Here is a 23938-nt window from a genome sequence, read left to right as displayed (position 1 = left end):
GCCTGGGAGTCATTCTGGACTCACAGCTGTCCATGGAGGCGCAGGTCAATTCTGTGTCCAGGGCAGCTGTCTATCAGCTCCATCTGGTACACAGGCTGAGACCCTACCTGCCTGCAGACTGTCTAGCCAGAGTGGTGCATGCTCTAATCTCCCGCTTGGACTACTGCAATGCGCTCTACGTGGGGCTACCTTTGAAGGTGACTCGGAAACTACAACTAATCCAGAATGCGGTAGCTAGACTGGTGACTGGGAGCGGCCGCCGAGACCACATAACACCGGTCTTGAAAGATCTACATTGGCTCCCAGTACGTTTCCGAGCACAATTCAAAGTGTTGGTGCTGACCTTTAAAGCCCTAAATGGCCTCGGTCCAGTATACCTGAAGGAGCGTCTCCACCTCCATCATTCTGCCCGGACACTGAGGTCCAGCTCCGAGGGCCTTCTGGCAGTTCCCTCGTTGCAAGAAGCCAAGTTGCAGGGAACTAGGCAGAGGGCCTTCTTGGTGGTGGCGCCTGCCCTGTGGAACGCCCTCCCATCAGATGTCAAAGAGGAAAACAACTACCAGACTTTTTAGAAGACATCTGAAGGCAGCCCTGTTCAGGGAGGCTTTTAATGTTTAATAGATTACTGTGTTTTATTTTTCTGTTGGAAGTCGCCCAGAGTGGCTAGGGAAACCCAGCCAGATGGGCGGGGTATAAATAATTTATTATTATTATTATTATTATTATTATTATTATTAATCAGTAATTAGTCAAATATTGGCCACCCAAAAGAGATTAAGCATAAGTAGACATAGGGATCAAGTGACAGGAAGGGGGAACTGAGAAGTAGGGGGAAATGAGAAAGGTTAGAAACAGTCTCAGATTCTATTCCATCAGGGTAAAGAAAAACCTCAAAAACAAGCAAGCAGACACACACTGCTAATTGCCCCCTCCTGCTCCTCCTCAAATGATTAAAATTAGCCTCAGTCATTTAACAGTGTGCATACTGCTTAATTGTAACTAAAACCTCTAAGTGGTTTTATTGAACACATAGGAGGAAATTCAAGAGACTTCCTTCAAGCAGTAGTCTATGGACAAAACTTACCGCTAGAGCTTGATTCCTCGTGTGGAACATTTCCAACCATATCAAGATTGCTATAAAGAAAGCATTGGATTAAAAAAAAATACAGGGCACCATTCAGATCACAAGAGCAGACAATATAGTAAGCCACCCCACACCACTCTGAAACATATTTTGAACTGGAATATCATTTAAATATCTGACAATTTTAAAAAGCCTTTTCTTTTCTCCAGAGCCAACTCCCACATTACCTTTTCAATGAAAAAACATCTGAAAGGCATTCTTCAACAAATGCTTCATCATCTGCCAGAGAGAGTTGTCTTTCCTTTAAAGGATGCTTCAGAATCTCAGCCTCTGCCTTGTCAGAAGGCACACCTGCAGGCTCCTGCTCCACTACTTGCTGAAATAGTTGAAGAGAACAATCTGCTCACAAACCACACTCCAAATTACGTTCCATATGCACTAGAAAGGCCACTGCCAACAAATAGCCTACCAGAAATTAAGGTGGGATATTACCTGTGCACATGATCTCTGCTCATCATTTCCTTGCCGCTCTCTCGCCATCTTCTCCAACTCCTCAATTTTCCTTTGTAACTCAGCTTTTTTCTGTGCTAAGGCCTGTAGTTCCTCTGTATGAAAGAGAAGGTAATAAATCACCACATATTCTCCACAATAGAAGTATAGCTAGAAAGACCATGTATAGTCCCAACCCTTTTCCCAGGTTGCCCTGTTGTAGACTTGGGGTGGGAAAGGGACTGCACATCTGAAACACAAGGCTCCCACCAAAAGAAAAGAAAATGGACGTTACTCCCATGTCAAGTTTATTTCCTACCACCTGCAACATGCAGTGGAACTCTGTTGTTGATTAAGTTGAAATACATTTCTCAGAGGAGAGGGAAACTGAACTGAAGGCTGCTATGATCCTACACAAACAAGGTTGCTGAATAAATACATTTACACATTGAGTATTCTAGATTAAAGAGAAAGGGGGAACATACTTTGTTCTTCCTTGACTATCTCACCTTCATCTGTTTTTTCTTTGGTTAGAAAGAGGATTGCCCCAAGGCATAGAAAGGTAAACCTGCTACTTACGCAGAAGGGCTTACTAGCAAACAAAGCAGGACACTACAGTGCACTCTTGCCCAGCTTAGAAAAATAATCTACAGGACGAAAATTCTATGAAGAAATAGAGTATTTGATGATGAAAGCATTTCCTTGACTTGTAACATGATCCAAAAGTGCTTTTCAACCAAATTCTTTCTAAGAAACTAGCACAGGCTCTGGAAATCTATACATTTTCTGACTAACATTAAGCAACACTGGAGGATTTTCCTGTATTTGCCCGTTTCTAATAGATACCTTCTCTTCTCTTTTTTGCTTTCTGCCGGTAGATTTCAGCTCTGATCTCCTCCAAGGAAAACTCCTCCACTCCAGCATAGACTTTCTCTTTACAATACATTGGCTTTTCTTTCTTCTCCTGGCCATCCTGTTGATGACTTTGCACACGATGTAGGGGATCCTCCTCCTTTCCAGGCTTCCAAGTGCTTAGCACACAGTTTATGCTAGACTCTATTTTACAAGGAGTCCTAAGGGAGGCAAGTATGAAGCAAGAGTGAGGATTGGACCAGGTACGTAAGAGCAAACTATTAGGAAGAGTCCTCTATCTAATGGGTATGGGATTATGCAATGGAACAAATAAACAGGGTTGTAATTTTGGTATTTAAAACTGCCAACTATGTTACCACAAATATCATTGGGAAGTTACTGCCGTGTTCAACAAGCAAATGTTTGAAACCAAAAGGAGGAAATGGTGATATGGTATAGCAACATACTCAACTTCATACGAATCAAATTATAAACTACTGTACATTTCACTATGTGTTCAGGAGCAATTTAAGGGCAAAATCTGTCTTGGTCATCCTGATAGATGCCCTTCTTTGTGAGAGGGACAGGACAAGTGCAACACTTGCTCTTGCTTGATCTCTCAGCAGCTACTGATACTGTTGGTCACAGTATCCTCCTGAACTGTCCCTGTGAGCAGAGGTGGCACTGTGTTTGCGTTTCAGTGTTCTACTTCAATTAATGGGGATTATGCATCCATGCCCTTGCAGTTGTTATGTGGTGCCATTATGTCCCCAATGTAATTTAATACCTATTTGAAGCAGCTAGGAACACTCATTAGGAGCGTAAGCTGATGACTCTTTCTCTGCAACATTTGAATCAGGAGAGAGTGTGACTGTTTTGAACTGGTCCTGGATGCAGTGGTGAGCTGGATGCAGACCAGCAAGTTGAAACAGAATTCTGTTAAGAGGAAGACGCTGTGGGCAAGTGGTTCCCAGTTCCAGGCACTCCGTTCAGAAATAACAGGTACATTGGGCGGTGTTTGCGGGGTAGCGGTGTTCTAGAGCTAACCTTGTCAATGAAAGCCAACGTAACTTCTAGGGAAAGGAACATCTATCAATATAAGTGATCCACTGATCTAGGAGCTGTAGCTGATGCAGTCAAGTTGAGATTACACCAGAAGGAATTGCACTGGAAGTCAACTGCCTACTGGGCCATGTTTAAAGTATTGTTACTAACACATGAGAGCCCTCAACAACTTGGGGTCAGATTACCTGTGAGACTGCCTGTGCCTTTCTAAACCTATAAAATCATTTATTTCCCCATACAATCATTTAATCATAGCACCGCACTCTACAGACTATCACTGAGTGGGTGTGTTACCCAGGTTCAGGCATTTTCCTGCTATTTGCCCTGCATCCCTTTACCATGCATGAATCATCATCAGTTGCTTCCGATATCTTGTAAAGAAATACTTTTGTCCAGGCCTTTCCTAACCCATAAGATTGAACATTAGTTAATACTGAGTTTGTTTTTATTATACGAAGGCATACAACCTACATTGTTTGTTGTTGTGCAGACTCTTCAACATATGGAGTAAAGCTAGGGACTACAGCAGGGGAAACAGTAGCAGAAACCAAATTGTTCCGAGGACGCTAAAGAGAAAGAAAACCAGTATCAGTATGTTCACATATGACCATACCAGTCTGTCATAGTGGCCTTTTAGATACTTCCATCAGATAGCCCTTTACAAAAAAAAAGTGCACCACACCAGTCCTGCAAGCATTCCTTAAGAGTACCTAAATACAAAACCTGGGAAGCAACATCACTAGAGACTGAAATTTATTCTTCATTGGTTCATTATAGCAAGATAAATCAAAGCTAAATACAAGGCAAGAGCCTTTTCTGTCTCTGTGTAGAACCCACTACTTTAAAGCCATGACTTCAACCTTCTGGTCCAAGCCGCAAAGTATACCTTGGGTTTTGCCTCCTATAGAGCAAATTTCTTTTCCCCACATTTCTTTCTTATGCAAAACAATGCACAGAGCACCTTTCACATCCAAGGATGAATGGCAAAGCATTTTGGAAAGTGTTTATATATCCCATCTAACGCCTAGAGTGTTAATAACCAGGAGCTGTAGACTCTCCAGAAGCCCAGGAGGTACCCCACACCCAAGGTTAAAACAGCAGATGCTAACCAGTGCTGCATGAAAAAGGACTGCAAGATAGATTTAACTACCAGGACATTAAGACAGGAAATACTCAGACCAAAAACTTTGAATGGTCTGAAATAGTCAGAGAGAGCGCTTTAGTTTTAGACCGAGCCCAAGATTAACATTAAAAAAGTGAAGGTGAATTCCCCACACTCAAAATAAGCATTCACTTTTGAAAGATATTTCTACATAGGCACCCATTATGTTCCAACTGTAGTGGGAAGATTCACCCTTTTTCCTTACCCTGCCTGTGTTCCAAGGTCCTGCCTGCAGTTCATTCTCCTTAGCCTTTACTGCTGGAGGTACAACCCATGGCTGTGGTACAAGTGCAGGAACCTCAGCTCTAGGAGCTACAACTCTGTTCTCATCAAATATGGCAAAGCCTGGGCGATGTGATGCTTGCTGAGATGAATTATGGAGTCTCTGTTCCTGGCTGGGGACTAGAAAATGACACTGAAGTTAAAGGTAAGTGTTCATTGTTCACATGTGAGACTAATTGTTTCCAACATAGCCAAGCTTCACTTACGCTTCACAGCATTTCCTACACGGCTGATTGGTGCTTTCACCATTTTCTTTCCTCTTCCCTTCAGTTCTGCCAGTGTAGCTCTTTGAGGTTCAGAAGCAAGAGCACCCAACTCCTCTTCTCCATCAGCATCTTCTAGATCTTGCAAGGCCTGTCGAGACACACGGGCCTGGAACTGCCTAGACACAGAAGTAGGAAGTTCTTTGCAGTGTAAATGACATTACTTGGGTTTTCTTTTTGGTTGTGCGGGTGGTGGAATTGCTTTCCATATTCCCACAGGCCCAGTCTCTCTTGTGATAGGTTACCTGTGATGGGACTGTAGTTTATCTAAAGGCTCAGCTTTGAACTGCAACCCATCCTGGAATATCAAGTCAGCTTTCTGGTAATTCCCTCTTGCCTCAAGTTCCTCGGCCCAAGTGATGAAGAGTTGTGCCAGGGATGTGCCTATCCCTTGGCTGTACATATAGCTATATAGGTCCAGGGGTTCACTACAACAGCTACCCTGCAAAATGAAATAGAAAATTAAGGCTTTGTTGTATCAAAAGAGGGAGGTACAAATGTTCTTTTTCAGAGCAACTCTAGACTTCAGCAACTTGCAATGCTCTGCAGCAATATGGAACAAAACGAAGCACACTTCTAGTCCTCGGGGTCTCAGAGACATTGAAGTATGGGAGAATGAAGTGTTCTTTAAGCTGTTTACTCTCATTCTGTGATGAGCATGATCACCAGGATACTAAGCAGTGCTCAGTCTGACCTGTGCTCAAAATTCAAACTAGTCCTCATCAAAACATGAGAAGCAATTTTAAATTCTAATCATTAGCCCTTAGTCTTTTCTCTTTTTTGGCTTATTTGTTATTTTAATATTTTTATTTTTGTAAGATGCTTAGAGGTTATATTGTAATCAAGTAGAAATTAATACGGTTATATTTACATACGGTTAAAACAATGTTTCAAAAGAAAGAAACATGCTTAGTTATTAGATAATCCACACATGACATAGCAAGCATCCCTTCCTGAATGAAGAGAGGAAGAATGCTTCTTAAGAATCTACTTGGCATTGACATATTTTAAAGAGATCTCAATATCCCTTATATACTGTGGGAGTTTCTCCTAAAGGTCCCAAAGAGATCAGAAGCCTGCTCCACAGTAAATAGGAGCAGGGTGAAAGCAGGTGTATCTGCCCCTGTTCTGTAGAGCAGCATTCCTATTGAGATATGGCAGGTATATTATATACTACACTTTCAAGAAACAATTGAAGGCATTTTTATTCTGACAAGCTTTCCCAGTTGACCCAAGAAGTCCCTGCCATGAGCATCTCATTTTCTAATTCATCTGCTGTTATTTTTTGTACTGTTCTTAAGCCATTTTTATTATATTGTGTGCATTGCCTTGAGACATATTTCAAAGGTGATTAACAATCATTAACAACAAATATATACTAGCTGACCCAGCTATGCGTTGCTGCGTTTTCTGTTTTTTTTTAAGAGTATTGAAATCATTTTTATTTTGAAAGTTAATGGCTTAATACCTTTGTTTTTTGAATTGTAAGATGTATTCTGTTTGTTCGGATGTTTCAACTTTGTCCTTGTATTTATGGTTTTGTTTTTTGTCTTCTTATGATTGTGTATGTTTGTTTGTTTTGGTAGTTTTATTTGTATTTTCAATTTTTTGAAGTGTGATTTCCTCCACCCTGTTCTGAGCCATGACGTTTCCCAACCCTTTCTCTCCCCCCCCCCCCTCGGCTTATCCCTGTGATTTCCCCTCTCCCACATGCCCTTTTTACATTTATTATTTGTGTGTGATTGTGGGTTGGGGGGGGGGCTAATTGATGAGAATTTGTTTGGTTTTTTTGTTTTGGGGTTTGAGTTGGTTTGACGGTGTTTGTGGCTCCCTACCCTCGGCTTATCCCTGCGATCCATATGCCCTTTTTACATATAGATAGATGGGGATTAATGGATTTTTATTATGTGGTGTTTTTTTAGAGGTTAATTTCCCCCACCCAGGCAGGCCCCTACCTCCACTTGGCCTGGTCTGGAAAGTGGCCTAGTCTGCAAAGCCGAGGCGAGATACTGTGGAGAGGGCAGGTTTCATCCCTGTGTCTCCCCCCATCCTGTTCTGACCCATTACCTATCTCTGCCCCCTATTGCCCCCCCCCAGGCAGGCCCCTACCTCCACTTGGTCTAGTCTGGAAAGCGGCCTAGTCTGCTGCGGCCTATTCAGTCTGCTGGGCAATGTTGGGCCTTGTTGCTACAAAAGGCCTATTTTCAGTTGGTTGCTGTGGAATTTTGTTATGTCATCTGGTGGCGCGGCTTTGGAGGCAGCAGCGTGCAATCTGCCTTTCTATTGGATGCTGCTGGAGTCTTCAGAGCTTCTGCTGGTGATGTATGATTTGCGTGCCACTTTTTTGTGTTTAATCATTATTTTAGATATGAAAGGTGTGCTTTTGGGGGGGGATTACGCCAGATCCCTCCCTGGTGGGCAAGGTACGCTTTGCCCTAATTTGATGCAATTTGGTTCAGCAGTTACAGTGAAAGGTTGCTACATCTGCGCGTGCAATGCCTACATTTATATATATATATATATAGATATAAACTTCCTGCCAACCTAGCAGTTCGAAAGCACGTCAAGTGCAAGTAGATAAATAGGAACCGCTACAGCGGGAAGGTAAACGGCGTTTCCATGTGCTGCTCTGGTTTGCCAGAAGCGGCTTTGTCATGCTGGCCACATGAACTGGAAGCTATACGCCGGCTCCCTCGGCCAATAATGCGAGATGAGCGCGCAACCCCAGAGTCGGTCACGACTGGACCTAATGGTCAGGGGTCCCTTTACCTTTAGATATAAACTACCTACTTAATCAGGGCTCATTCACAGTTTATTATTACATTTTATATTGTTATAAAATATTATAAATGTTATAATAATTTTCCTGCCTTCTTCCCAGTCTGGGACTCGGGATAAAAGGGTTTGAATCCACACCAAGTGCTGTTCCAAGTATTTTTGTATTTATTGTTAAGGGTTTCATTAACTCTTGAAGAATACTGCAGCATATGTGTAAGGGAGTTGTTGCGGCTACTCCCGAGTAAAGACGCTGCAGTCCGTTGTGTCTTTAAAAGTTTTACTGTGCATGCTATTTACAGTGCAGATAGAAGAAAACAGAGATAGCCTAGTCACTCTCAGAACCCGGCAATGGCATCCGTCGGCTTCGGGGCCAGCATAATAACCTGGGCACCCTGAAATGCCACCCCTTCACCCTGCGTTTGGGCGCGCACCTCAATCTTAGCTGCCAAGTATCCAGTTTTTCGCGGGAAACCCCCGGATTTTAATTCGTTTCCCGCTGTTCTCCCGAATGGAAAAAAATCCCAGAAATCCCCCCGATTTCCTACCTGCCAGGGAGCCTCCATTTTGGGTGCTGCTCTGACCATGTGTGGCATAGCTGCCAAGTTATCCCTTTTTAAAGGGATTTTCCCTTATGCTGAATAGGCTTCCTCGCGAGAAAAGGGAAAACTTGGCAGCTATGATGTGTGGGCACTGGAAATAGGGCAGAGCGGCCCCGGAAGTTGCTTCTACTCAACTTCTGGAGCCGCACTGCTGCTGATCCCGTATTTTTTAGCGGGAGACTTGGCAGGTATGGCCTCAATTCAGGCGCCGGAAGGAGCGGTGTCCCTTCTTACTCTTGCTGGCTGGAGCGGTGCCTGGGCTCCGACGCCTCCCTGAGCCATCCCTCCCTAGATGGTCAGAGTGGTGCAGGAGCTCCGATACGTCGCTGAGCCCTTCTTCCACCGTCTGTTCCCCGGAGCGTTGCCAGGGCTGATGCCTTGCCTGGCGAAGTGCTGGTCAGGATGATGGGGAGAGGCCTCCTGACAATAGGGGAGTCCCCCTGACAATACTGTATGTAAAACCATATTTTTGCACCTGCCATATTTTGTGAAAGTGATATGTGAATTGTTGCTTAGCATCTAGCTTGTCTCATGGCATTTTCATCAGTTTTGAAACGTATGGTTTTGATATTGTAATAGATGCAGTACAAGAGACATGTCCTATTAGTATTAAACTCTTTTGGAAAACTAAGTAAGTCCAAACAGGATACAGTTAGAGTATTCAGAAGAGAGGATCAACTAGGTAAAGGTTAGAATCTCCCCCCCCCCCAATGAAATGCTGTGGTGCGTGTGATTTCATCATAGGCAAGAATTGGCCAGTGCAAATGAATGCACACATCCTCCCATAAATGGAGACAGTTCATGTGGAGTGAGCTGCCTCAAGAAAACTCATGAAGTACAATAACTTATGTGATGGAATAATAAAGTCAATGAAACTTATTGATGTTCAGAGCATAAAGTAACCTACTACAGTCTGACAAGGTTTAGAGCTCAGCAAGCTGGAAAAGAATACACAAGAAAATTCAAATAATATATCTATCACTCACAAACTTAAGCCAGATACTGAGATAGCGGGGGTCTTGGTAATATCTCTGCTGCTCATTCAGTGCTTTAACAGCTCTCTCCAAAACAACAGAAAGGTTGCTCTCTTTACCACCTTGAGGAAAGGTTTGCTCTGTCCATTTAATATACCTAGAGATAGCAGAACAATTATGAGCACAAGGAAATGACACCTTTATTTGAGAATTGCCCGTGTTCTTGCTCTATTATTTTATGTTATCCAAAGATCATCTGAAGACCTTAGGATATCAATACAAAATAAATAAAACAAAACTAGAACAAATAACAACCCCCCACAACAAACCAATAATGCCCCCCCTTTCACAAAAGCTTACCTGTCCCAGACATCCAGTGGATCATCTCCATTATAAAAGCGAATTTCAGATTCAAATTCCCTGGAAGTAAAGTAATCAATAGTTAAGTAGCTAGAAATATATATATTTACTATTTCTTAGCATAATTTAAAAATCAACATCAGAGGTTTTTCCTCAGTTAAGTCTACTTTTCCTCACAATATACAAATTATTTGATTAGCAAGATACCACACTTTGGAAAATTCTTTTTCAAAAGATAGTAAAGATTCCAGGTTTATAATAGTGATTAGCTTGTTTGAAATACTATTTTGAGGAGAACAGACAATGTTTTACTTGACTAACTTGTGCTATTTGGATCTCAGGTAGCAGAGCTAGGAAAATTCAGATCAAAAGTCACTGAAAGTTGAAGGAGACAATACTGAACTAGATTGACCAATGGTCTGAATGAATACAAGATAGCTTCTTATAGCTGGCTTATACCGTGTTTCCCCTATTTTCCCCTAGTCATAAAATAAGCCGTAGCACGATTTCTAAGCATTTGAGAAATATAAGCCGTACCCCCAAAATAAGCCATAGTGATAGGCGCCGCGCAGAAGAGAGCGCTGAGCGCCCTGAGCCAGCGGGACCCAGCAGCAGCAACTCCGGCCACGGCAGGAGAAGGCAGGCACCCGGAAAGCCACTTCTGTCCTTAGAAATGTCTCCCTACACGCTGTGGCTTACCCTGCTCCTCCCCTCTCCACGCAGTGCTGACGCAGAATCAGGACCATCGTATCAACGGATTGAATAAGCCTCCGACGTCGGCTGCGAGCTGCTTCAGCGCTCGCTGGAGGCTTATTCGCTGACAGGGTTAGCGAGAGGGGTCACCTACGGTAAGCATTTGGGGGGTGGCTCTGTTCTGGCTTTCTGAAGCTGTGTTTGCTGAGTCCTGTCTTGCTTTTGGGACTTGGGTACTGTGCCAGCTTGGGATGGCGTGCGTGCAATTGCTGTTGCCACTTCGTGTTTTTCAGCGGGATTCTCTGGGTTCTCAGCGCTTTTCCCCGTTTGTGTGCGAAGCAACACTCGGCTGCAGCCCCTGCCTCTCCCGGCAGCTGCATTAATAAACACCTGGCAGCATTAGGCAGATTTTTTATCTTTAACTAACTTTCCTTTCCATATTTTTCCATATATACCTCTACACTTTCCCATTCCTTCCTAACTCTTTGGATAGAGCGCCCCCCCCCAATTATTGCTGTTAATTTTGCCAATCCTGGGTTGTTATGGAACCGAACAGCTTGGGTGCTTCGAAACGCGCCTTCTGTTGCTACCGGGCTGTGGGGCTTCGCTATTTGACCCCCCCCCCAGGTCGGGATTTTAAAAGTAGTTATGTGGGTCCCAGGGCGCAACATCACCCCCGATCCTTTCCTTTGCCTAAACGGACCTCTTCCCCCCTGGCTTTGGGAGGCTATGCTTCAAGGGTGCTACCAGGGGTTTTTAAATATCTGTGCCTCATAAGGATTGTTACGGTCCATAACTTTTGTTGCTTTCTACAGGGTTGTGGGTTCAAAGCACTGCCACCACCACCCCTGCAGGCACTCGGAACTGGCAGTGCCGACAAAGCACCCAGCAGCGCGCGGAAGAGAGCGCCGAACATCCTGAGCCAGTGGGACCCAGATGGTGTCTTATTCTCAAAACACGGTAGTAAATATCAGGTTCCTGGATCCAGCACAGATTCAATTGCTGGAATAGCTATGCCAGCCTGGTTATGGCCCTATGGATCCTTAAGAGAACAAAGGGAGTGACTGTGCCAAAGGGCAAATGGGTGGGCTCCTTTAACTGTTAGAAAGACAAAATGTCAGAGTTAGGAGTCATGTAAGCCCAAAGCTGGAAGAACAGCTGCAGGCTGCAAGGGCAGAGGCGGCCATGTTTGATTTCTATTTGAATCTAAGGCCACTTAAAGACAAAGACCTTTAGGCAGTGGTTTCCAACAGGTATGGCACCCTGGGGTGCCTTGAATGATAGTCAGGGGTACCGTGGGCAACACTGGCCTCCATTCCTTTTTCCTTCCCTCCCTCCTGATACCCTTTTCATGTCTCTGCCTCCCAAAGGTTTGCCTGGCTGTTTGTTGCAGCAGCCCTGGCTACAAGCTCCTCAGGTGAATGGTGCCTCTGGGGCTGGCCAGAGGGTGCTGGTTGCCAGGAGCTGAGATAGCCTCTGAGTAAGCAAGGAAGTGCTTGAGGAAGCCCAGCCAGCCAGTCCACCAGCCTTTGCTGTTGGGATAAGTGGGAGGCCAGGCAGGCAGGCGCTGCACTGGCCTTTCTTGTGCTTAATTGTGCAAGGCCTGTCTAGGAGCTGAGTGCCCAGTGCTGAAGGAGAGCCTTTCTGCCATGCAGGCCCAGTCGCACCCGCTGCTGTCAATCAATGTAAGGTGCTGGCCGCACGTTCACCTTTGGCGTTGGGCCACTAAGGCTGAGAGCATCCACTTCCCAGGCCCCTGTGGGGCAATGTGAGGAGGCATCTCTCTTTGGGACAGGGAGGGACAGCTCAGAGACCAGGGGCAGCAGCTCAGAGGACTCCCAAGGAGAGGGGAGAGGAGATGGGGGGAAGCTGAGGGAACTGCTGACATAACTGGGCTCCTGAGCCCCACAGGGGTGTCACAGAAAGAATGTAGTTGGTTTAAAGGGGCAGTGGACTCAAAAAGGTTGAAAACCTCTGCCTTAATGGATAGAGACACAAACCATACTATGCTCACCGCTTTTGCTGCTGGATGGCTGTATGGCTGGAAACATCTTGCTGAGCCAGAGCTTCCTGTAGGGTAGCCATCACTCGTCCTTGCCTAAGAGGCTGCACATTCTCCTTGCTCAGCTCCCACTCGCTCCCATCCGAAGACATAGTAAACTGTATTTTATGCACACAAGGCAACAGCGCCTAGGTGCACGATTTCAGGATTACAAGCCCTAGTGATAAGGAGAAATGAAAACAATGAGGATATTAATTTGTGTGGAATGAAAGCAGACATTCAGCTTGTTGGTATACAGGTGAAATTAGGAAAATGTTCTCGAAGCTACGAACATGAGTTTGACCAAACTGCGGGAGGCAGTGGAAGACAGGAGTGCCTGGCATGCTATGGTCCATGGGGTCACGAAGAGTCGGACACGACTAAACGACAACAACAGGAAAATTAGAACATCATCGAAAAGTGCATTTATTTCAGTAATGCAACTTAAAAGGTGAAACCAATAAATGAGATAGATGCATGACATGCAAAGCAAAATGTGTCAAGCCTTTATCTGCTGTAATTGTCGTTAGGCGGGTCAATTATAAATGGAATGTAATTAATGAAATGTAATAGCGATGTTTATTTTTGTATTATTGTGACTATTTGTTTTATTACTGTGGAATTTCCAAAAGAAAGCATTTGTAAAAAATAAAAAATAAAAAGTTGCATTACTGAAATAAATGCACTTTTCGACGATGTTCTAATTTTCCGAGTTTCACCTGTATTTCCTAGCAACCTGACAGTATACACTTGCAGGCCACCCCAATCTGAGTGGTGCAAGATTCCAGGGGTTCCAGGTGCTTACCCAGGGTTCATGTTTCCTCAGAATGGGGGACAGCAGAGACAGTCTTTAGGATATATGGCTAATTTACACACATACTGTATATACAAGCTGAGTTTACGATGGAGGGGCTCACAGAATTAACACCCCAGAGGCTCTTGCTTCTCCCATAGCCACAGCCTTGGATTCCAGCAGAAATCGGGCATGTCTCTCCCTCACGGGCTTCTGCCTGCCACCTGCTTCTAGCTCACTCTTTCTCACACACAACTCTCCACTGTCTATTTGCGTGTCACAACTGCAAGCAAGCAAAAACGTGGGAGGAGAAAGAAGCGTGTAGGCTCTTATGCTCTTGCCATTCCCTTCGCGGGAGCAAACGGGTTAGCAAGAGCCTCGAACCTCCCCCCGCCCCGGCGTTCCTTGGACAGTTGCTGCCAGGGCACTAGCGAGCGCCGTATTTGTCCAGCTTAAGGACTGGCGCTCCACGCCAAAAACAAACAGGGAGAAAGCAGAGACTCCCTGCCCCGCGGAAGAACCGGCTCAGCTAAAGGAAAAGCAGAGCGACAACCGCTCACCTCAGCCTCTCGCACGGCCTGGGCCCAGGGAGGGAAAAAGGCGCCTTCCGAAGGAAGCGGCTTCTCCGGGCTCCAGCTCCAAACTCCCGAGGCTCCTCAGCAAGTCTCTCCCACGTCCACGTTCAAATATTAACCGCCGCAAACACGCACACCCCTCACGAGACCCCGCTCCGCCTTAACGGCTGCCTCCGAACACCGCCGCCTGCCATTGGATGGTAGGGAATGCAAAGCATGACGGGTCCGCCGGTGCATGATGGGAACGGTAGTTACCTCTGGGTGTCGCGTGAAAGGGAGGAGAGCGGGCGAAACGGAGCTCGCTTTGCGGTGCGGCCTTCTTCAGGACGACGTTCTCTCCCAGCAGCACCCCCGCTATCTGAGCGATAGAAGACACTTGGGAATATGCACAGTGGGGCGTCCGAGTAAGCAGGCGCAGGGTCGGGGGCGGTGACCGAGCAGTGTGCATGGTGCTTTAGAGAGTACAAAAGAACAGGTCCCGAGGGCCTTACCATCTTAAAGTACAGTACAGTACCGTACAGAGAAAGAGAAGAGGAATGAGTGTGTTGCAAAGGGCAGGGGCGTACACGCAAGCCCTCGTCAGGGCCGGATTTAGGTTTGATGAGACCTTAAGCCATGCATCCCCAAACTTCGGCCCTCCAGATGTTTTGGACTACAATTCCCATCTTCCCCGACCACTGGTCCTGTTAGCTAGGGATCATGGGAGTTGTAGGCGAAAACATCTGGAGGGCTGCAGTTTGGGGATGCCTGCCTTAAGCTACTGAAGGTAGTGGGGCCCTTTATATGTCCAGCTGTACTTTGCCAACAACAAATTGTCGCTGTTTTTTTGGGTTGAATATATGCTATATCAGGCATCCCCAAACTTCGGCCCTCCAGATGTTTTGGACTACAATTCCCATCATCCCTGACCACTGGTCCTGTTACCTAGGGATTGTGGGAGTTGTAGGCCAAAACATCTGGAGGGCCGCAGTTTGGGGATGCCTGTGCTATATGGTAATTCATGGACCTAATAGGTATCTAAAACCATTTGCACATGCAGAATGTAGGCACCCTATATATAGAAATGAGCAAACCAGTGATATTTTAGGGAGCAGGCTAGCAGGCGGGGCCCATTACTTACATCATAGGAGCCTACACAACACAAAATACTGTTGCTGTATGTAGGTTTTATTTTATTTGTTTTTTATCTTATATTCTGGAAATGTACATCCAGTTGTTTTCCGGCACTGTGCCTCATGTTCACGCATGGGGACACTGGAGCGCCAGGTTTGCACATATGTATGCACACACATGCTCTTCCGTTTTGCTCCTAGTATTGCCAGGAGTGAAATATGTCGGGTGGGGAGAAACTGGCTTTCCAGATGTTGCTCAACTCGCATCATCCCTGGCCTTTGCCATTGGCTATCCTTGCTGGGACTGATGTGAGTGGCCGTTCAGCAACACAAAGGACTGCTCCCCTCGGCCCCCCCACACCTGTGATATGTGATTCTTTCAGTGAATTAAGCTTGTATTTTATTATTATTATTATTATTAAAGGTTTTCTTTGTTTGCAAATATATGTGCAATGTCTCTCATAACATTTTTACAAATCAGTTTCATTTGTTGAGACATTGGCAAGAAAAGGGGGAAAGAGGTAGATGGGGGGAGGGTGGGTGGGGCTAAGGCGGGAGCTAGGGAGCTGTGCCAAACGCTTCATGGAAAGAAGAGTATGTAGTTCTTTGGGCAGCCTTTCGAATGACAAAAGCATTTCTGGGTGAAGCAGAACGATTTCCTGGCTCCACACTTCTTTTCCTACTTCTCACTCATATGGTTTAATTCAATCCCAGAGAAAAGGAGTCATGTTTTAGCAGTATATATTGGGAGTAAATTGCAGTGAATACTGCAATTGATGGGGTGGGGGGAGAATGGAACCTTTGCTTGGCTCAGCTGCAACTTGTAATTCTTGGTTTTATTTTATTTTAAAAGGTTTTTGTTACGGGTGACCGAGGAAGAAGTAGATGCATCAGGAAATTATGCACAGAGCTGATGCATCATCAGCCTCAAATGGCTTTCATTTCCCAGAGTTGGTGAAGAAGAAGAAAAAGAAGAGGAAGGAGGGCCTTGATGGACAGGGGGATGACCAACCTGTGAAGGCTGCCCCTTGCTCGCCTCCATCTTCTGGACATTCCTCAATTTTTCCTTTGCTTGTTGAGGATACAGAAGCTACTGGGGTCTGTAGAAAAAAAACAAAGAACAAAAAAGTTGAGAAAGAGATTCCAGACTCTGAGTCAGATGCTACTTGGATCCCAACAGACAGTGAGCTGAATAGCAAGGCTGGAACAGATACCCACGTATGTAATAAGAAAAAGAGGAAGTATCAGCCTAGTGAACAAGAGGGTGGCAGAGACTTTTGCATTCCTGAGACTCCAGAACAGGTCAGCAGCCTGTGTCCTGTGGTACCCTTAAATCAGTGCTTTGATCTTTCCCTGCAGGAGAAAAAGCAGACTGCTCAGTCGGACAAAACTGCAGAATTTTATATTCCCATTGCACGGAAGAAGAAAAAGCGTAAAAAAGCTGAAACTCCAGAAGAGGCCAGCAGCCAGCTTGAAGCCAGTGACTTGGAAAATGCCGGTTATGTCTCTGAATCCACACCTGTTCAGAAGAAGAAAGCAAAGGTGCTCTTGTTAACAGAGCAGGCTGAGACAAATAGAGCTTCTGACAGGCTCACAGATATTAGGGCTAACCCTCCGAGTTTGCACAAGCACAATAGAACAGACTGCAGTGACACAGAGGACACACAGGACCTCTTTGCACCTTCACCTCCTGCACTAATCTTAACACAGCACTCAGACCTTTCCCATGAGGAAAGAAAAGAGACAGCTGAGTCAGACAAAACTGAGGAGTTTTGTAGTCCCATTGCACGGAAGAAGAAAAAGCTTAAAAAACCTAAAGCTCCAGAAGAGGCCAGCAGCCAGCTTGATTCCAGTGACTTGGAAAATGCAGGTTTGCACAAGCACAACACAACCAACCGCAGTGACACAGAGGACACGGAGCAGGACATGCTAGGGCCTCCTCTTGTGGCCCTAACACAGCTCTCAGACCTTTCCCAAGAGGAGAACAATGAGGCGAATAAGTTGGACAGAACTGTGAAATTCAGCAGCCCTGCCACACGAAAGAAATCACATAAGCGTAAAAATGCTCCCAGCACGAATGATTCTGATGATGGGCCACAGAAATCTCCAACTCCTGTCCATTCGGATGCTGAGGAATCATCTTCCAGCAAGTTTTCCCTTGTGGACAATGAGTTTGTAGAATTTTCCCAGCTTGCAATGAAAGATCTGGACTCTGCCACCAAGGAGCTGGAAGAGTTCATTCCTCATGTCAGGACCCTGAGTGATTCAGCGATCAAACAGCTGGCTGGTCGGGACCTGGTCAGGTTTAGAAATTTTAAGAAAAAAGGCATTGCAGTGCGGTTTGGCAGATTTTCCAAGAAGGAAAATGACCAGCTGCGGCAAAATGTTGAGGCCTTCTTGAAAGACACTGGGATAGAGTCTGCAGAAAAACTCCTCTTTGCTCACAGGTTCCCCGAAGAGAGAGAATCCATCAGCAAGCTGAAAACTATAAACTTGTTTGGTGCAAAGATTGCTCAGGGAATTCCAAGGCCTTGGAGGCTAGTATATTACCGAGCAAGAAAAATGTACGATCCCAAGAATTATAATGGAAGGTATTCTGAGAAGGAGGAAAAGAAGCTCAAGAAGTATCAAGCCATGTTCGGCAACAACTGGAAAAAGATCTCGGACCTGATGTCTCGCAGCAGCCATTCAGTTGAAACAAAATTTTCTGAGATCAAGTGTGCATTTAACTCCGGTCCCTGGGGTTCTGAAGAGAAAAGGAAGCTAGTTCAAGCCATCAAGGAGACACTGCTGTCCAAAATGAGAGACTCAGACTCTGCTTCAGAGAAAAAGGATGAGGATGGAGCACTCGCACTCAAGTATGAGAATCTCTGCAAGGGCATCTCGTGGTCCCAAGTGGAAGCCAAAGTGGGCACCAGGCACTGGAGGCAGTGTAAAAACAAGTGGATTAATATTGTAACCGAGAAGATTATGGGTAAGCAGACGAGGAGCAGACTTGAACATCTGCGGATAAATATTGCCCTCATTGAAAGGTTGTATGAAGTGGACGCTGATGATGTGGAAGAAGTTGATTGGGAAGAGATATCCAGTGCTATAGGGAATTTCCTTCCATATTATATTCGGACCAGATTTTACAGACTCAAAACTTACCGTGTCCCTCATTGGAATAACAGAAGCTTCATGGAAATCATCAGTCATCTGTATGAAGTGACGCTTCCAATGTTAAAGAAACAACAGACAGAGCTAATGGCAAGAAAGAATATAACTGTGGAGCCCCAGCAAGCTGAAGACCACAGTTGGAAAAGAGGTTTCAAGTTCAGTGACATCTTTCATGACGGCTACGATATCTCTGATGATGACTTAGACGATGATCAGGAGAATTAGGACCTGGAGCTTTCAATGCTAAGAGCCAGCAGAACTCTCTGAATTCCTAACAGACAGACAGTAATTCCACTGATAAAAAGAAAGAATATAATTTTTTTCTTCACTGTTTATAAAAAGATAAATAAAGCTTTATTTAATTTTGGAAAAAAAGGTTTTTGTTACAGTTTTTGAATAATACAATTTAAGCAACATGCAAAAAAATAAAAAAGGGAAATGAAATAGGAAAGAGGAGCATGGTTAAGGCAGGGGTAGGCAACCTAAGGCCCATGGGCCACAAGCGGCCCTCTCAATGAATTCTGGGCAGTTTGAGCAGGGAATGCACTTCAAATGTGTTTTGAAAGTATAGTATGTATGCAGTGGAGCAAGACATTTCACTGTTTGTGTGTACCTGTTTCAGTGTATCTGAAGAAGTGTGCATGCACACGAAAGCTCATAACTATGACAAACTTAGTTGGTCTCTAAGTGCTACTGGAAGGATTTTTTTTATTTTGTTTTGACTGCGTCAGACTAACACGGCTACCTACCTGTCAGTGTTTGTTTGCATTTCTGGCCACTAGGTGCTGCTATTAGGATAGGAGATGTATACAGTAGATATAGATATAATTACCTACTAAACATTTCTTGTCACAATCTAGCTGCAAACATTTTTTCTTTCCTAAGACAAGTGTTCAGAACTGTACAATGTTCACCCTATTGAATATCTCTTGTGAATATAAACAGGGCCAGTCCAGAATAAGGGGCCTGTCCATATGGCTATTGGTAGGAAATCATTATTAATCCAGGAGCACTTGGTGAGTTTCATGAAGCAACCGGTACCTCTTCACCTGACATCATGTCAACCATGTTAAATGGCATTACAGAAGTGCAGGTTGGTATCCCTCTAGCAGAGGAAGATGAGATCAGATACAGGATTCATATTTTTAAAATTAAAACCTGCGCTATTCTACTAGGCTAGGAGTCTTTGAAAGTTACTTCAAAAAGGAGAAACGTCCTCAATTAACTATCCACAACAATTGGTACTATGTATCGTGACTTAAAGGAAATTGTTTGACCTAATAAACTTGTCCTGGTTACAGGTAGGTAGCCGTGTTGGTCTGACGTAGTCGAAACAAAATTAAAAAATTCCTTCCAGCAGCACCTTAGAGACCAACTAAGTTTGTCATTGGTATGAGCTTTCGTGTGCATGCACATGAAAGCTCATACCAATGACAAACTTAGTTGGTCTCTAAGGTGCTGCTAGAACAAACTTGTCCTGCACACTCTTGATCAAAAGCAAAAGCAGTGTGTTAGAAACATATCAGAGGCACTATTTAGGCATGGAACGATTGCCCCACATTCCATGTTACATTGAACATGTATTTATTTTTGCTTTTTGTTTTAATTGTATTTATTACTTTCATTTATATCCCACCCTGCCTCCAAGGAACTCAAACTTGGATCCCCCCCCCAAATTTTATCTTCACTGCAGCCTTGCGAGGTAGGCTAGGTTAAGTGAGAATGACTGCTCAAGGACATGCAGTAAGCCAGGAACCGATGGTGTGATACTGCAAAGCTGCCATCCCCAAACTGGCATTGCTGCAGCTTACCTGAATGCTATGGAGGTGGGGTTATGACACTAATAAGAACAGAGTTGTGCAGGCACACCAGCAATAGCTCCAGATTGGCTGCTCAGCCTCAACCACACTGCAGCCTCCTCCTCCTCCTGATAAACAGCAGCAACACTGCTTCTGGGAGGCTAGTGCTGTGCCTCAGCCCCATCAGATGAACTGTCCTGCACATCCTCCTGAAAGCCTGGCATGGCTCCCTTGAACCTCATTATCATCTTGAACTAAGTGGTGGTGTGTTTCTACACAAGGCATGTATTGTGGAATAGTCACACTTCGTTCATTCACGGCAATGGGTCAGTTTTGTCTAGCTGTTAACAAGAAGATTGGTGGTTTGAGCCTACCCAGGGACGGCTGTGGGCAGGATTCCTGCATCACACAGATTTGGACTAGATCAGGCACCCTCAAACTTCAGCCCTGCAGATGTTTTGGACTGCAATTCCCATCATCCCTGACCACTGGTCCTGTTAGCTAGGGATCATGGGAGTTGTAGGCCAAAACATCTGGAGGGCCGCAGTTTGGGGATGCCTGGACTAGATGATCCTCAGGATCCCCTCCAACTCTACAAATCTGTGTTTCTATGATACAGGACATCTACCCGACATCATCCAATTGCTGTACTCCTGTGTCTCTCACCCCCGTCCCGCTGCTTCCATCTTTTACAAACTGTTTAAAATCTTATTTTCTTTTAAAAGAACGGCAGTAGCACAACCTTCATAGCTGTGGATGATCCTTTGTGTTGCTCTTTTGGCTTTTTCAAGATGTGGGCAAGTGAGTCTATCACCTTCACTGTTACCTTTCCAGTCAGCACAATATCAGCTGCATATTTTAGTTAATCTTTTAATTAACATTATTACGGATACATTTATTATTATTAAAATATTTGTGCAACAGAGTTTAAATGAAATAGGATGGTTGCATACATTTTAGAAACTGCATTGTTTTAAGAAGGAATATTGCCATTCCGTTTTTTCTGCTCATTGCTATTTTTATGACTGTGTTGTTGTTTTTCCAGGTTTTTAAAGTTTATTTTCTCTTCTACCTTTAACACTGAAGTAATTATGGAATTCCTGCCAACCTAGCAGTTCGAAAGCACGTCAAAATGCAAGTAGATAAATAGGAACCGCTACAGCGGGAAGGTAAACGGCGTTTCCATGTGCTGCTCTGGTTTGCCAGAAGCGGCTTTGTCATGCTGGCCACATGACCTGGAAGCTGTACGCCGGCTCCCTCGGCCAATAATGCGAGATGAGCGCGCAACCCCAGAGTCGGTCACGACTGGACCTAATGGTCAGGGGTCCCTTTACCTTTAATTATGGAATACTGCTGAAATTCAAAAAGTACTTCTGCAGGTTGAGGCTAATAGACGTTGTAGTCCAAAACATCAGGAGGCCACTAAGTTGGCAAAGTCTGGATTAATGTGTTGTAAATCTTCTCCTTAAACTGCTAACATAAATTGTCAGTGAGGGATGTATTACAAGGGAATGATGTAGAGCTGATGGTTGTTCTTTGGGAAGCTGTTCAAAATGACCAGGGGTTTCATTATTTCATTGTTTTCACTTGTAACAAATATTTTGCAGTTTGGTAATGATAACCAGGAACAGCCTCACCTCAAACATTAACCTTTAATTAGAAAGTACTGTACAGGAACTGGAAATTTCAAAAGAGTACCAAGCAGCATTGGGTTTTCAACATTCATATGCCTTATCATTATTGAGCCCAGTTTGGATTTCACATGGCTGCAACTCAAAGCAGTAACAATGACATAAAATTCACAGATTAGAGGGCTTGTTGCTGCCTGTTTCATTAAATGCTTAACATCTCATCCAATTGACTATCCACGTGATACAAGCAACAGAGCTTATCATAAGCAGTACATCATCACAAAAAGCAGCGATTAGGAAGAAGTTGTACTAATATTGTTGACAGAATGGTGCTTGTGATATCAGAAAACTGTAACAACCTGCATGTTACATGCTGCAGAAATAATAAAGTCTGATAATACCTGAATGCATGCACACACACCTTACCCGGTACCACCCACAGAAACAAACATAGAATCCAAATAAATAGAATTCAACTTGTTTATGATGGGCACACATTCACACTGGCTTTTCCTAAACTCCCTGGGAGTTGCTATCCCTATTTTCTCTTTTGAACCGTAGCCCTAGTTAGGCGATATGGCTCTGGGAAGCTTTCCCAGTCTGCAGATAGTTACTCCATTACTGTGCATTTGTTTAATTAATTGCTCATTTTGTTCTCAGGCTGTTGTGTTGGCCTGGTGTGTTTAAGGTATGCATGAGTGCCTAAAAGGTGACAAGCCTCTGAAGGATGACTCTGTCCCTTTCATTTATTTATATGACTTAGGCACATGATCCCCTGTTAATTGCAGGCACTGTTAGTTTAGTGTGACTTGAGATAATGTAGTGTTGGCTCCAGGCCTCTTTAGCTGGCCGTACACTGGTATATTAACTCTAGCCTATATAATCAAGATCCAAACCCCCAAAGTGGCAGGCGTTCTCCCACAAAATGGGCATGTGAGTTCTAAAAATGTTTATTCTTCATTTGGCAGTGGAGGCAGACAGGTTGAAACTAACCTACAGGCAAGTTCAGAAATTGCAGAAATCATATTAAGGGCAAGGTGTCAAGAGGCATCAGAACAGAGTGTCTGTTCGTAGAGAAAGCGTAGCATACCCAAAGAACCCACATCCAAGCACAGGACAATGTTAATAATATTCCCTGATTGCTTGAAGGCAATTCTTACTCGCAAGTATAAATCAGATGATCAAGCAAGTGGTGGTTTTACTAGTCTGGCATTGGCCATCAAGACTTTCACTTCCACTCCATGCCAGCAAGGGTGATCTATCAATGGCAACAGGCTTCTGGATGTGGATCCCTGCACTGGAGGCAGAGGAAATGGGTGCTACAAGGGAGAAAAACGCTTGAAGCAGCTAGGATCCAAATACAGGTTATCATGCTCTTATTCAGTAATGGGAATATTTTAACAAGCCTGTTCAAAGATGGTAGTGCTGATCATCCTGTTCTCTGTTGTTATAGATGACCACAGTTTGAGACACAGTCACCCTAAGGCAGTGATGGCGAACCTATGACACGCAGAGCCCTCACTGCTGGCATGCACCCCATCGGCCCATTTGCACTGTTGTTGTTGTTGTTGTCCCCCCCATTTGTTCTCCCACTCCTCCTCATGCTACAGCTTGTTTCCGCTGTTAAAACCCACCTGGAGCCTTTGTTGTTGTTGTTGTTGCTGTTTTTTAACCTATTCTGTGCTGGTTTTTTTGGCGCTTTGGCAAACTATGTCGGTGCTGCATGTTAGTTCCAGCGAAGGTATTATTCGTTATTTGTTTCTGTTCTCTTTCGCCCCAAAAAAGCGCTGCAGATTTGGGGCATCCTCCCAAAAAAAACAGCAACTTTTGGACCCCCCAAAAAACCTCCAAAACTTTGGTCAGCGGCTCCCCCCAAAAAGCTCAACAACTCTGGGCACTTTGTGATAAATAAGGGTTTTTTGTTTGGTTTGGTTAAATAATTGGTTTTTGGTTTATACAGTTATATATTACAATTATACATTTTTGTTATTTAAACTATAAATATTGTGAAATTATGGTGTTTTTTTCTCGAAGTGACACACCACCCGAGTTATGCTCGGGTTTTTTTTGCAAATTTTGACACACCAAGCTCAAAAGGTTGCCCATCACTGCCCTAAGCAGTGGGGATAATGTTAACTCCTTCTTCACTGGAGTTTTCCTTTCTACATGTTCTATGCACAGAATGAATAGTCTGGAACAGCTACCCTGGAAATTAGGATGGTGCCAA

At 44.4% G+C, this 23938-nt stretch overlaps 2 protein-coding genes across 3 annotated transcripts in view; one reads left to right on the top strand and one right to left on the bottom strand.

The window, feature by feature from the left end:
- The window catches only part of BUB1B (BUB1 mitotic checkpoint serine/threonine kinase B), a 29753-nt gene extending 15565 nt beyond the window's left edge, over positions 1–14188 (bottom strand). The window contains exons 1-12 of one of the 2 annotated variants that reach the window (XM_035110977.2): positions 13996–14188; positions 12616–12820; positions 9909–9968; positions 9561–9705; positions 5443–5639; positions 5141–5316; positions 4858–5054; positions 3962–4056; positions 2420–2646; positions 1577–1689; positions 1312–1460; positions 1085–1134 (exon numbers count right to left, since the gene is read on the bottom strand). In XM_035110977.2, coding sequence (XP_034966868.2) covers positions 1085–1134; positions 1312–1460; positions 1577–1689; positions 2420–2646; positions 3962–4056; positions 4858–5054; positions 5141–5316; positions 5443–5639; positions 9561–9705; positions 9909–9968; positions 12616–12755 — 1549 coding nt within the window. In that variant the 5' untranslated portion in view covers positions 12756–12820; positions 13996–14188. Of the gene's footprint in view, positions 1–1084; positions 1135–1311; positions 1461–1576; positions 1690–2419; positions 2647–3961; positions 4057–4857; positions 5055–5140; positions 5317–5442; positions 5640–9560; positions 9706–9908; positions 9969–12615; positions 12821–13995 lie in introns of those variants that run through there. The other variant, XM_035110988.2, reaches the window with a different exon arrangement.
- A 58-nt stretch (positions 14189–14246) lies between these two features.
- LOC118083015 (transcription termination factor 1-like) lies at positions 14247–19645 on the top strand. Its single transcript, XM_035110964.2, has 2 exons — positions 14247–14414; positions 15976–19645. The coding sequence occupies exon 2, from the start codon at positions 16008–16010 to the stop codon at positions 18504–18506; it is 2499 nt and encodes an 832-aa protein (XP_034966855.2). The 5' UTR covers positions 14247–14414; positions 15976–16007; the 3' UTR covers positions 18507–19645.
- The last annotated feature ends 4293 nt before the right edge of the window (positions 19646–23938 follow it).

Source organism: Zootoca vivipara, chromosome 1, assembly GCF_963506605.1.
Source record: "Zootoca vivipara chromosome 1, rZooViv1.1, whole genome shotgun sequence".
In the NCBI taxonomy this organism is placed as follows: Eukaryota; Metazoa; Chordata; class Lepidosauria; order Squamata; family Lacertidae; genus Zootoca; species Zootoca vivipara.
This window is presented reverse-complemented; position numbering and strand designations above follow the sequence as displayed.

Excerpts from the sequence above, each read along its gene's own strand:
- LOC118083015 (XM_035110964.2), top strand. The coding sequence starts at position 16,008 with ATGCATCAGGAAATTATGCACAGAGCTGATGCATCATCAGCCTCAAAT.